This window comes from Rhincodon typus, chromosome 13, assembly GCF_021869965.1.
Source record: "Rhincodon typus isolate 14 chromosome 13, sRhiTyp1.1, whole genome shotgun sequence".
Lineage (NCBI taxonomy): Eukaryota > Metazoa > Chordata > Chondrichthyes > Orectolobiformes > Rhincodontidae > Rhincodon > Rhincodon typus.
The window spans coordinates 5,867,180-5,879,851 of NC_063344.1; the positions used below are offsets into that span (position 1 = coordinate 5,867,180).

The 12,672-nt window shown below is 44.1% G+C and overlaps 1 protein-coding gene across 1 annotated transcript in view; it reads left to right on the forward strand.

The window, feature by feature from the left end:
- The window catches only part of LOC125484701 (sodium/hydrogen exchanger 9-like), a 54,460-nt gene that overhangs the window by 38,725 nt on the left and 3,063 nt on the right, over window positions 1-12,672 (forward strand). Inside the window, exon 4 of the mRNA XM_048604492.1 lies at window positions 9,293-9,398. Coding sequence (XP_048460449.1) covers window positions 9,293-9,398 — 106 coding nt within the window. The remainder of the gene's footprint in view (window positions 1-9,292; window positions 9,399-12,672) is intronic.

A 12,672-nucleotide genomic window follows, 5' to 3' on the forward strand; every position in this document is an offset into this window, starting at 1 on the left:
TCATCAGAAAATGATGAAGGGTCTAGGCCCGAAACGTCAGCCTTCCTGCTCCTATGATGCTGCTTGGCCTGCTGTGTTCATCCAGCTCTGCACCTTGTTGTCTCAGAGCATCCTACGCAGGCTCATCCCCCTATCACCCACCTAATCTAGGACAATTTAGCATGGCCAATCCACCTAACCTGCACATCTTTGGACTGTGGGAGGAAATCGGAGCACCCAGAGGAAACCCACGCAGACACGGGGAGAATGTGCAAACTCCACACAGACAGTTGCCCGAGGCTGGAATCGAACCCGGGTCCCTGGCGCTGTGAGGCAGCACTGAGCCACCATGTTTCCCATTTCCTGTTTTTGTCCTTTCATGACCTCTGTCCTATCAGGAATTCCCAAAATATTTCACTGCCTCCTGAGAGGATAAAGAGTCTAGGGCAGGTCTTTCCTTTATCCTCCTGACTCTGCCTTCCCTTCCCTCCCCATAGCTGGAAGATTGAGGATCTTGTTTTTGGATGGGAAGTGTCTGAAGGGACTGAAGGTGCAAACTAATTGTTCCTCCTCCACACGTAATGTCAATACTCAAACCAAGTGGGTTTGAGTTCAGAGGTCAGAGTAAGTCAGGTCATCACGGTGGCTCAGTGGTTAGCACCAGGGACCCGGGTTCGATTCCAGCCTCGGGCGACTGTCTGTGTGGAGTTTGCATGTTGTCCCCCTGTGTCTGTTTCCTCCAGGCACTCCAGTTTCCTACAACAGTCCAAAGATGTGCAGGTTAGGGTGGATTGGCTATGAGAAATTGCCCATAGTGTCCTGGGATGTGTAGGTTGGGTGGATTGGCCATGGGAAGTGCAGGGGTTTTGAGGATAGAGTAGGTTTGAGTGGGATGCTCTTCAAATGGGCAGAATGGCCTTCTTTCTGCACTGTAGGGGACTCTAGCCCCACTCACTCTCCCAAAATCCCCTTCCCAACTTCTGGAGCAGCAGGATTCTCTGAGTACAAACAGGCCTCATCAGATTCTGTCTCTGATGCCTTCTGCCTCTCGTGTCTTTCGATCGCCTTCCCAGGGCTCAGGGTGGCCAAGAGCATTGTAACACCCATGCCTTGTCTTTGTTTCTAAACGAGCTCTTGTCCCACAAACCAACATGAGAATTCAATCAAATGAACAATGCCATTTGTTTTAATAATATGATTCTTTCTCAATTCACGATGAGAACCTGTGCTGAGTTGTGTTATTTCAGCCTATTGCAAGCAGTAGTTCATTCAAAACACCAGGACTAGTTCCACCTTCCAGCAGTAAACTAGACCTCATCAAATGATGGACAATGCAAATTTCAGAAAACATGAATTCTAGAAGATACACACCTGTTTTTATCATCTCTACCAATGATGATGTTACCATGGTTATACAATTCAAGTATGCTCTTCAATAGCTGTTTGCAGTAATAAAGTGGACAGACCAACATGTCCCTGACCCTCAAGACATGAATGAATGAGCACCTTGTTCGTTCAGCTTTGCATCCTTTATAAAACATTCTTGCTCAGCAGAACTGCAAGCTGTTTTAACTCATTGTGTAACGCAACAATGACATAACCCTGAAACACAATGGGCAATGTGCAATCTCATTTCCACACCGCATAATCCTCATAATATTAGGATGGCATGTAATGAGTCTCATTGGGAAGCTGGTGTTAACTCGCAGGTATCAATGAACTGGGTAGGTGTTTCAATGTGGACTTCACAAGCTTCAAAATCTCCCCACCCCCGACTTCATCCCAAAACCAGTCCAGCTCGTGCCCCCCTCCTTGACCTGCCCGTCTTTTCTCCCACCTATCCGCTCCTCCCACCTCACTGACCTATCCCCACCCCCACCTCCTACCTACCAGCCTCATCCCCCGCCTCTTGACCTGTCCATCTTTCCTCGACTGACCAATCCCCATCTCAATTCCCCTCAACTACTCACATTTAATGGCTCCATATCCGCCTCCTTGACCTGTCCGTCGCCTTTCCACCTATCTGCTCCTCTATCCACCTTACATCATCACCTCCCCCCTCTCTCCCTATTTATTTCAGAATCCCCTTCCCCTCCCCCATTCCTGAAGAAGGGCCCAGACCCAAAACGTCAGCCTTCCTGCTCCTCTGATGCTGCTTGGCCTGCTGTGTTCATCCAGCTCTGCACCTTGTTGTCTCAGATTCTCCAGCATTGGCAGTTCCTACTATCTCCAACTTAGATTCTGATTTCCCCCTTGAACACAGGATCTCGGATAGTCACTGCACCACCCCAGCTGGAGAGCAAGTCCTGATCAGCACTCCCTTTCACTGGGATAGGATATGAATAGTCAGCCAGGGTCTCTGAGGCCAACTGCAACATACAAGACAGAGGGGCTGAATGTTAGTGAAATGGAGAAAGGCTGCTGAACAGAAGGATTTGGGAATCCTCATCCACGGGTCACAAAAATCTAGCATCCAGGTAAAGAAGACAAAAGGAATGTTGGCTTTTATTCCAAAAGGAGTCTACAAGTAGATTTTGCTAAAACTCTGCAAGGCCACAGCTGGAACTGTGATCAGTTTTGGGCCCCTTCTCTAAGGAAAGATATCCTGGCATTGGAGGTAGTCTAGAGAAGATTCATTAGGCTGATCCTGGGTATGGAGGGACTGTCTTATGAGGAGAGGTTAAGTAGGTTGGGGCCTGTACCCATTGGAATTTAGAAGAATGAGAGGTGACCTTATTGAAACAGGTAAGATGCTTAAGGGGTTTGACAGAGTAGATGTGGAAATGTTGTTTCCCCTTGTAGGAGAGTCTAGGGCATCACCTCAAAATAAAGGGTTGCACGTTTAAGACAAAAATGAAGTGGAATTTCTTCTCTCAGAGGGGAGTGAATCTGTGGAATTCTTTACTGCAGAAGCCTGTCGAGGCTGGATCATTTAGTATATTCAAGGCTGAGATCAATTTTTAATCAGAAAGGGAATCCAGGGTTATGAGAAAAGGTAGGACTGTAGAATCGAGGATGATCAGATAAGCCATGATCTCATTAAATGGGCAAGCAGACTCAATGGGCTGAATGGCATATGTCTCCTATTTTCTATGTTTCTATGACTCTCAGGTAAAAAGTGAATCAAATGTCTGTTAATATAAAAGGGAATTTTTTTAAACCAGTATGCAAATAGTAAATGGTTGGGTGGGGTCAATGAACAAAAGGTAGTGACATATTCTTAGAGATGGAGGATAAGGCTAAAATACAAAATGAGCACTTTGTATCAGAGTTTATCGCCAAAGAGTATGTTTTGATCCCTTTAGCTCTAAAAGCTCTATCTAACACCTCCTTGAAAGCATTCAGTGTTTTGGCCTTGACTGCTTTCTGTGTTAGTGAATTCTACAGGCTCCCCACTCTCTGGGTGAAGAAATTTCTCCTCATCTCAGTCCTAAATGTTCTAACACTGTATTCTTAGACTGTGAGCCCCTGACTAGCCAAGCATTGGGAACATCCTTCCTGCGTTTACCCTGTCTAGTCCTGTAAGAGTTTGATTTGACTTTTCATTTCCGTTCTGACCCTATCTGATTTGGCCTGGCTCTTGCTTCAAGAATTTGCTTTAAATGCATCATACATCCCTTTTGTTTTTGCTCAGCACATTGTTCAAGTCTCTTGTCATCCAAGGAACCCTGGCTTTGATCTGCTTACTTTTTGCACTTGTTGAAATAAACTTAGTCTTTCTCTGAAACATCTCCTAAAAATCATTTCTTAGAGTATCACAAGTCTTCTATGTTTTGTTCCATTTTACCCTGGTTGGATCCCTTCTCTTTACATTAAAGTTAGCCCTCTCTGAATTCAAAAGTTCTACTTTAGATTCTTCCTTGCCATTGTCCGTTGCTAATCTAAAACAAATGATACAATGATCACCCTTACCCAAGTGTTCCTGAGCACTCTATCGTTGTATATTAAGCACACAGTCCTCATTGCTTCTAAACCATGTTTCTCCACTTGCCACTGTATCCTATTCCAGCACAGCAATTTACACTTGTAGTTCACCAATCTTATTCACAACAGACTCAAAGGGCTGAATGGCCTACTCCTGTTCCTATTTTCCATTACCTCTGTTTATCTAACACCTTGTGCATTTACATACATGAATTGCAAAATTGTCTTTGTATTCCTTATAGTCCTTCTTAATGTGTTTCTATCTAAAATGGTGTGACTTCCTTCTCTAATGCTATCCAGCATTTTCATTCTTTTATGCACCCTGTTCTTTTTATTTTACTTTTATAGCTGGTGCCTACCCACTGTCCATTGAGATTTAAATCCTCCCTAACATATTATTGCTGTGATGGTTTATAGAAAAAGTTTCAAACTTTGAGATTTATAAACTATGTCACCAAGGTTTTCCTTCCTGACGAACATGCTTCAGTTTAGAATGCTGCATGTATGCATTGACTTTGCACATGTTCACTCATTTGCATGACACTGCATTGATCTGCATTAAATATCAGCTGCTAGACTCAGTCTAATCTTCCACTGCATCCGGATCAGACTGTAGTCATTCTTTTCCCCTTCAGGATTCTAACACTTGCACAGATCTTTGCAATATCGCCAAACCTGTGGACAATTCCATCATTATTTTCAGCTAAACTGTTAACCATATAAGAAATAGGAACAGGAGTAGGCCATTCAGCCCTTCAAGCCTACTCTACCATTCAATAGGATCAAGGTCAGAAATCACACAACACCAGGTTATAGTCCAACAGCTTTGTTATAAATCACAAGCTTTCGGAGCGCTGCTCCTTCATCAGGTTATCTCACTCAGCAGGTTTAATCAGGTAACCTGATGAAGGGGCAGCGCTTTGAAAGCTTGTGATTTCAAACAAACCTGTTGGGCTATAACCTGGTGTTGTGTGATTTCTGACCTTGTCCACTCCAATCCAACACCGACATCTACACATCAGTAGGATCATGGCTGATCTGACATTCCTTGCTCCCACTTTCCTGCTCTTTCCTTGTCACCCTTGGTTCAAGACTGATCAAGAAACTATCTACCTCAGCCTTAAATATACACAAGGTTTCTGCCCCCACAGCTTTCTGTTGCAAGGCGTTTCAAAGACCCCCAACCCTCTGAGAGAAGAAATTCCTCCTCATCTCCATCTTAAGTTGTGCCCTTTTACTCTGAGACAGTGCCCTCTGAACTCTCCCATGAGGAGAAACATCTTCTCAGCAGTTAAAAACTGAAAGAACTGCGGACACTGTTAATCAGGAACAAAAACAGAATTTGCTGGAAAAGCTCAGCAGGTCTGGCAGCATCTGTGAAGAAAAAGAAATCAGGCTTAACGTTTTGGGTCTGGTGACCCTTTCTCAGAGCTAGGTTGATGAGTGATGGTCCCTAACACTAATCTCTGTAGGCCTTCCACTTTAAATTAGTATTCAGAAAGCTCAACAAAAGATTGAAGTCTTTCAAAACTGTAATAGTTAATAGTACTTTACAAGAATGACTTTTTTACAGATTTGAGGTGCTTTCCTGTATCTTTATGTTAGTGTTCACATAGCTTTTGATGTTTGGTTATTGAACGTTTTGATCAAATAATCACCAGCAATAAGATTAACCTTCTCAGAATTAGTAAGAGAAGAGAAGACAGAGAATGAGGTCAATATTTTGGCGTAGCAATATAACAGTTCTAACAAAACACTCAAATTCAATGAAAACCATGAGCTAACTGTGGCCAACTCCGAGGACAGAGATGAGCAGTTCGAGATGTACAGGAGACACACTCATTTTCAACAATATGTTCTCATTGCACTATTATTAGTGGGAAGACTTGAAGATAAATGACATTTAGGAATTGTGAATGCACCTAGGAAATGATACTCTGCTTTACATCAGCTTGAGGATATTCGTTTGGAACAACATCTGTGTGTCATAAATGAATCATAGAATCCCTACAGTGGGGGAAGCAGGCCATTCAGCCCATTGAGTCCATGCTGACCCTCTGAAGAGCACCTCGCCCAGTCTCACCCCTTACTCTATCCCTGGAACCCTGCATTCCCAATGGCTAACCTGGACACTATGTGCAAGTTCCCATGGCCAATCCACCATAACCTGCACATCTTTGGATTGTGGGAGGAAACCGGAGCACATGGAGGAAACCCACGCAGACACGGGGAGAATGTGCAAACTCCACACAGACAGTCGCCCGAGGGTGGGATTAAATCCAAGTCCCTGGCGCTGTGAGGCTGTAGTGCTAATCACTGAGCCACCGTGCCGCCCCTAAAGTAAAAGGGCATGTGTTACTTCAGTCAAGAATAGTTTAAAGGAGGAGAAAAAAAAACGAATGTAAGTTTTAAAGTTAGAATACGTGATTAACTTCAGCAGGAACTGTGGTAAATGAGCCCCATGGTTTTACAATAAATAATTAACTAGAAAGGCTGCAGCTTGTATCTAGGGTTTTGGTGAATGGTTGTCACTGCTGCAGAAAGGACAATACAATTGGTGTTGTAATCACAGGGCTCGGGAGGAGTACATTAGCTTGAATTCTCGTTCTTGATTATTTGCAGTCTTTCTCCCAATTTATGCTCAACTGATCTTTCTCCTGTCGCTTGTTTTAAGTTTCCAATACATGCTTTTTTTCTCTTTCGCTAAGTCATGTTGACATGGAGATAGTAAGAACTGCCGATGCTGGAGTCAGAGTCAATACAGTGTGGAGGTGGAGGAACACAGCAGGTCAGGCAGCAAGAGAGGAACAGGAGAGTCAACATTTCAGGGCATCAGAGCAGTAGGAAAGTTGATGAAGTGTGTAAACCCGAAATATCGACTTTCCTGCTCCTCTGATGCTGCCTGACCTGCTGTGTTCCTTCAGCTCCACTCTGTACTGAGCCATGTTGACATTCAGAGCTGATATCTCCCCCTATTCTAATTCATCAATACCTGTGAGCCAAAAACCTTTCTATCTTATCCACTCTCCCGTATAGTCTACAAGCTTTTTAAATCTTTCATCTTGGCAGCTGCAAGTCAATCCTTCAGTCAGAAAAGAACACTGCTCTGTTGGAATTGGAAGAAAAACTCCGAGGCTAGGAATTTAAAATGTAACAAGAGAAAGTTTTCACAGACCAGACTTTCTGACTTAACTCTCTCTCAGCTCATATTTGCTCGTCTCCTGCATTGTACAGTATAGCTGTTCACATTCATCATTTTATTAAAAATGGCCTCTGCTGGACTATGCACAAAGGGCGATGGTTGGATTAACTTTAAATATTTTCTAATCAACCTCTTCAGAGATTTGATTTGATTTATTACTGTCACATGTACCTAAGTGCAGTGAAAAGTTTTATTTTGCGTGCAGTACAGACAAATCATAACATATAAAGATTGTAAGTTGATTGAACAGAGCAAGGAGTACAGTTGCAAAGAAGGTGCACGTAAAGCAAGATCAACATTATCTTTGAAACTTAAGAGGTTCATTCAGAAGTCTACTATCAGCAGGGAGGAAGCTGTTCTTTAACCTGTTGGTATGTGTGGTTAAGCTTTTGTATCTTTCTGGGGGGAGAGGTAGGAAGAGACTATAATTGAGGGTTGGGGGGGCATGACCTTTGATGTTTGCTTGCCTTTCCAAGCCAGCAAAAAGTATCAATGGAAGGTTGGCTTGTGTGGTGAATTGGGCTGTGTTCATAACTCTCTAGTTTCTTAAAGGTCCTGGACAGAGCAGTTGCTTTACCAAGCCATGATGCATCCAGATAGAAAGCTCTCTTTGGTGCATCTATAAAAATTGGTGAGATGTTACGATATACCTCTGGACTTGAAGCTGGACTTCTTGGCTCAGAGGTAGGGACACTGCCACTGCACTACAAGAGGACCCTGTCGGGTTAATTTTAGTTTTATGGCCCAGAGGTCTGCTGTCACCACCTATGTGAGAATAGCGAGTGTGTTAGAGGTACGAAAGCACAGAACTCACCCATATACTATTCAATGGCTCAGGAGGGATGTTTTGCTAAAACTATGCAAGACAGTGATCAGACCACAGCTAGAATACTGTGAACAGTTTTGGGCCTCTTATCTACGGCAAGATATCCTGGAATTGGAGGCATCCAGAGAAGGATCACTTGGCTGATACCAGATATGGAGGAACTGGCTTATGAGAAGAGCTTGGGCCTGTACTTTTTGGAATGTAGAAGACTGAGAGATGACCTTATTGAAACAGACGAGATTCTTAAGGGGCTTGACATGGTAGATGTGGAAAGGTTGTTTCCCCTTGCGGGAGAGTCTGGAACCAGAGGACATAAACTCACACTTTTAAAACAGAGATAAGGAGTTTGTTCACATGAAGTGTGTGAATCTGTGGAATTCTTTTAGAAGGCTGTTGGGGCTGGGTCATCAAGGCTTAGATAGAGTTTTAATCAGCAAGGGAATTAAGAGTTATGGGGAAGAGGCAGGAAACTGGATTTGAGGATTATCCAATCAGCCATGATTTCATTGAACGATGGAGCAGACATGATGGGCTGAATGGCCTACTTTTGCCTATACACTGTATGGTCTTATAGGAGGATTCCTCATTTGGTTCCCAGTCTTTATGGTCAAACGAGAATGGCACCTGTTCAAGGATGGGAAAATCACACCATGTTCACACTGTAAATGTGAAAGTGAAATTGCCATGTGGCAGAAGGATTGGCCTCCTGTGTGATGCCCTTCACAGTTGGATAGTCTGCTGACGTTCATGGCCGATGTTCAAAGTGCCTAAGGGCCATTTGGACCATGATCAACTGCCATTCATGGAAACTGTGGCCCAATGAGTGAGGTGGGATGAGTGATGGAATGAGACCACAAGATAGAGGAGCAGACTTAGGCCATTCATCCCATCGAGTCTGCTCCACTGTACAATCATGGCTGATATGTTTCACAATCCCATACTCCTGCCTTCTCCCATAACCCTTGCTCCCCTTACTACTCAAGGGCCTATCTATCTCTGTATGTACACTCAATGACTTGGCCTCCACAGCCCTCTGTAGCAATGAGTTCCACACAGTCACCACCTTGCTGAAGAAATGCCTCCTCATCTCAGTTCTGAAGGATCATCCCTTCACTCTGAGGGTGTGCCCTCGGGTCTGAGTCTCACCTGGTCATGGAGACATCTTCTCCACATCCAGTCTATCCAGGCCCCTCAGTATTCTGTAAGTTTCGGCAAGATCACCCCTCGACCTTCTAAACTCCATTAAGTCCAGACCCAGAGTCCTCAACCTGTCCTCATGTGACAAGCCCAAATTCGGTGAGACAAAGACAGCGTTATATTTTACATTGTCATTCATTATCCTTAACGTACACTTTGAATACTTAACGAAATTCACCAAACTGTCTGAATTCCCAATGCTGGAGACTGGGATTTTTTTCCTGTTATCCTGGAGTGCATTTCTCTCGGCAGAAGCCAGTGACCTTACAGGTGAGTAAGATCAAAACACACACATCACTTTTTGTTTTTACAATAATTATAGACTGTGTCATGAATGATGATGACTTGTTTTATTTGATTAGGAAGTTTGCAGATGACACTAAAATAGGCAGCATCGTGGACAGTAAGGAGGGTTATCAGAAATTGCAGCAGGGGAAGTGGGCCGAGAAACGGCAAATGGAGTTTAATATAGATAAGCGTGAGGTGTCGCATTTTGGAAAGTCAAATCCAGGTAGGAGTTTCATGGTGAATGGTAGGGCCTTAAGGAGTGTAGTGGAACAGAGGGACCTTGGAGTTCAGGTGCACGGGCCTCTGAAAGTGACAGGTAGACAGGGCAGTGAAGAAGGCTTTTGGCACACTGGCCTTTATCAGTCAGGGCATTGAGTACAGAAGTTGGGAGGTTATGTTGCAGTTGTACAGGACGTTGGCGAGGCCGCGATTGGAGTATTGTGTTCACTTTTAGTCACCTTGCTATAGGAAAGATGTTATTAAACTGGAAAGAGTGCAGAAGAAATCTACAAGGATGTTGCCAGGACTCAAGGCACGGAGTTACAGGGAGAAGTCGGACAAGCTCAGATCTTTTTTCTTTCGAGCTGAGGTTGGGGGGGATGTTATAGAAGTGTATGAGATCATGAGAGGCATGGATAGGGTGAGCGCATTCTGTCTTTTTCCCTGGTTTAGGGAATCAAGGACTAGAGAGCATCAGTTTAAGAGGGGGAAAAAATACATGGGAACCTGAGGGATAACATTTTTACACAGAGGGTGGTACGCATATGGAATGTGCTGCCAGCAGAAGTGATTGAGGTGGGTACATTAACAACATTTAAAAGGCATTTGGACGAATGCATAGATAGGAAAGGTTTAGAAGGATATGGGCCAAGTGCAGGGAAATGGGGTTAGCGTGGATAGACATTTTGGGTCAGCATGGAGCAGTTTGGGCCGAAGGGCCTGTCTGCATGCTGTAGGACTCTAGAACTCTATGGTCCCATTGTCACAGCACAGCACCTGCCAACATGATTCTTCAATAAATCAATGATGTGTCCATATTTTTATAAATATATGAATGTTTTAGGACATTTTTTAACCTGAAGTGAAGAAAAATTTTAAAAATTTTATCACATCTACCGTTGATGAAAGCCAGTGAGTGTGTAAGGACCGTGCCTTTTATTTTTTCCATTTTTACATGCCAGTGTTCTGATATGAGAAAGAACTGTTCTGAAACACAGTGTTTGAAAGAGGGCTGCAGTTTGAAAAGCAAATAAGCTGATCATTCTGGCAGGCATGGTAAACATCTGTTTGACCGAGCTGCTATTAAACATCAGATTGCAGACTGTCTAGAGCTGTGTACTGAAGCAGCTCGTGTTAGCAACAATATCTTGATTGGTCTAAGGACTGTCTCCCTGCTATAGGAAAGATGTTGTGAAACTTGAAGGGGTTCTGATGAGATTTACAAGGATGTTGCCAGGGTTGGAGGGTTTGAGCTATAGGGAGATGCCGAATAGCCCATCTTCCCTAAGGATGAATAGTCCCATAAAGCAAACCAAACCTGCCCCTTCCCGTTCTCCCTACCCCATCCCTTACTTTTGATGGGATTTGCATGTAAATGTTTAGTTGGCTATGTGGTCGATTTACTGTGGCAGTTCATAGTTTAAAAACAAACAAGTCAGTGATTTGGTGATGGGGAGATAAAACATTTGGTTCTGTGCAATAGCCCGTCTGGATATTTAATCAAAAAGCTAAAAAGAAAAGGTCTGCAGAACTGTTCATCCTGTGCTGGGACTGGCCAGTGTACATCACAAAAACAGGTTGTAATTCGGTGTTTAACAATAAACAATGTTCCTAAAGTTTTAAAGTAGATTTGTATGTTCCTTTCTAGTCAGACTTCCTGAGTTATTACACATATCGATCAAACATTAAGCATTGAACTAACACTTCTGTAGGTACAGAGAACTGTTATGCAAAACTAAAATCATCCTTTATGAAGATGTTTACTCTGTGGTTAACATAAATCCAAAACCATGTCTTTGTTGTCCTTATATTTATTGTTTTTGTACTGACTTCGAACGATAGCCTCACAGATGAGGGACGCCTTTGCTATTGCCCAGCACCCAGATGAATTGGAGAGAATTGAAAGACAACAAGCCTATCCTTCTTTCACTGCTATGACTTTTGTCTCAGACACTCTCCTTAGTACCATATAAAAATCTCTCCTGGACTGCATTGTATGTTTCCAATTATTCGGGGAAAGTGCGCCCGTGACTCATAAGGAAGCCACTCCAAAAGCAGATATTGAGGGATATGGGCCAAAGGCAGGTGTATGGAGTTAGACCATAGATCAGCCTCAATCTCAATAAATGGTGGAAGAGGCTCGAGTGGCCGAATGGCCTACTCCTGTTGCTGTGTGCTACATTCAGGTGAGCTCGCGGTTAAATTGCCGAGTGAGCATTTCCTGCAGGGTGTGGCCAGATATCAGAAATAGTTAATATTGATCACTTAGCTGTCAGTCATTTATATCTATCCAGGGCTTTGCAGTGTCTGATCCCAGGGTCACTTCCTGTGCCTTTCTGTTGAATTGCCCTTGGACCAAACAATATTCCAGTCCTAAAGCTCACTGGACTGAGGCTATAATTGACAGAAATAACAAGGTGTAGAGCTGGATGAACACAGCAGGCCAAGCAGCATCACAGGAGCAGGAAGGCTGACGTTTCGGGCCTAGACCCTTCTTCAGAAATAGGGGAGGGGAAGGGGGTTCTGAAATAAATAGGGAGAGAGTGGGAGGCGGATAGAAGATGGATAGAGGAGAGGATAGGTGGAGAGGAAACAGACAGGTCGAAGAGGCGGGGATAGAGCCAGTAAAGGTTGAGTGTAGGTAGGGAGTTAGGAAGGGGATAGGTCAGTCCAGGGAGGACGGACAGGTCAAGGGGGCGGGATGAGGTTGGTCGGTAGGAGATGGAGGTGCGGCTTGAGGTGGGAGGAGGGGATAGGTGGGAGGAAGAACAGGTTAGGGAGGCAGGGACGAGCTGGACTGGTTTTGGGATGCGGTAGGGGGAGGGGAGATTTTGAAACTTGTGAAATCCACATTGATACCATTGGGCTGCAGGGTTCCCAAGCGGAATATGAGTTGCTGTTCCTGCAACCTTTGGGTGGCATCGTTGTGGCACTGCAGGAGGCCCAGGATGGACATGTTGTCTGAGGAATGGGAGGGGGAGTTGAAATGGTTCGCAACTGGGAGGTGCAGTTGTTTATTGCGAACCGAGCGTAGGTG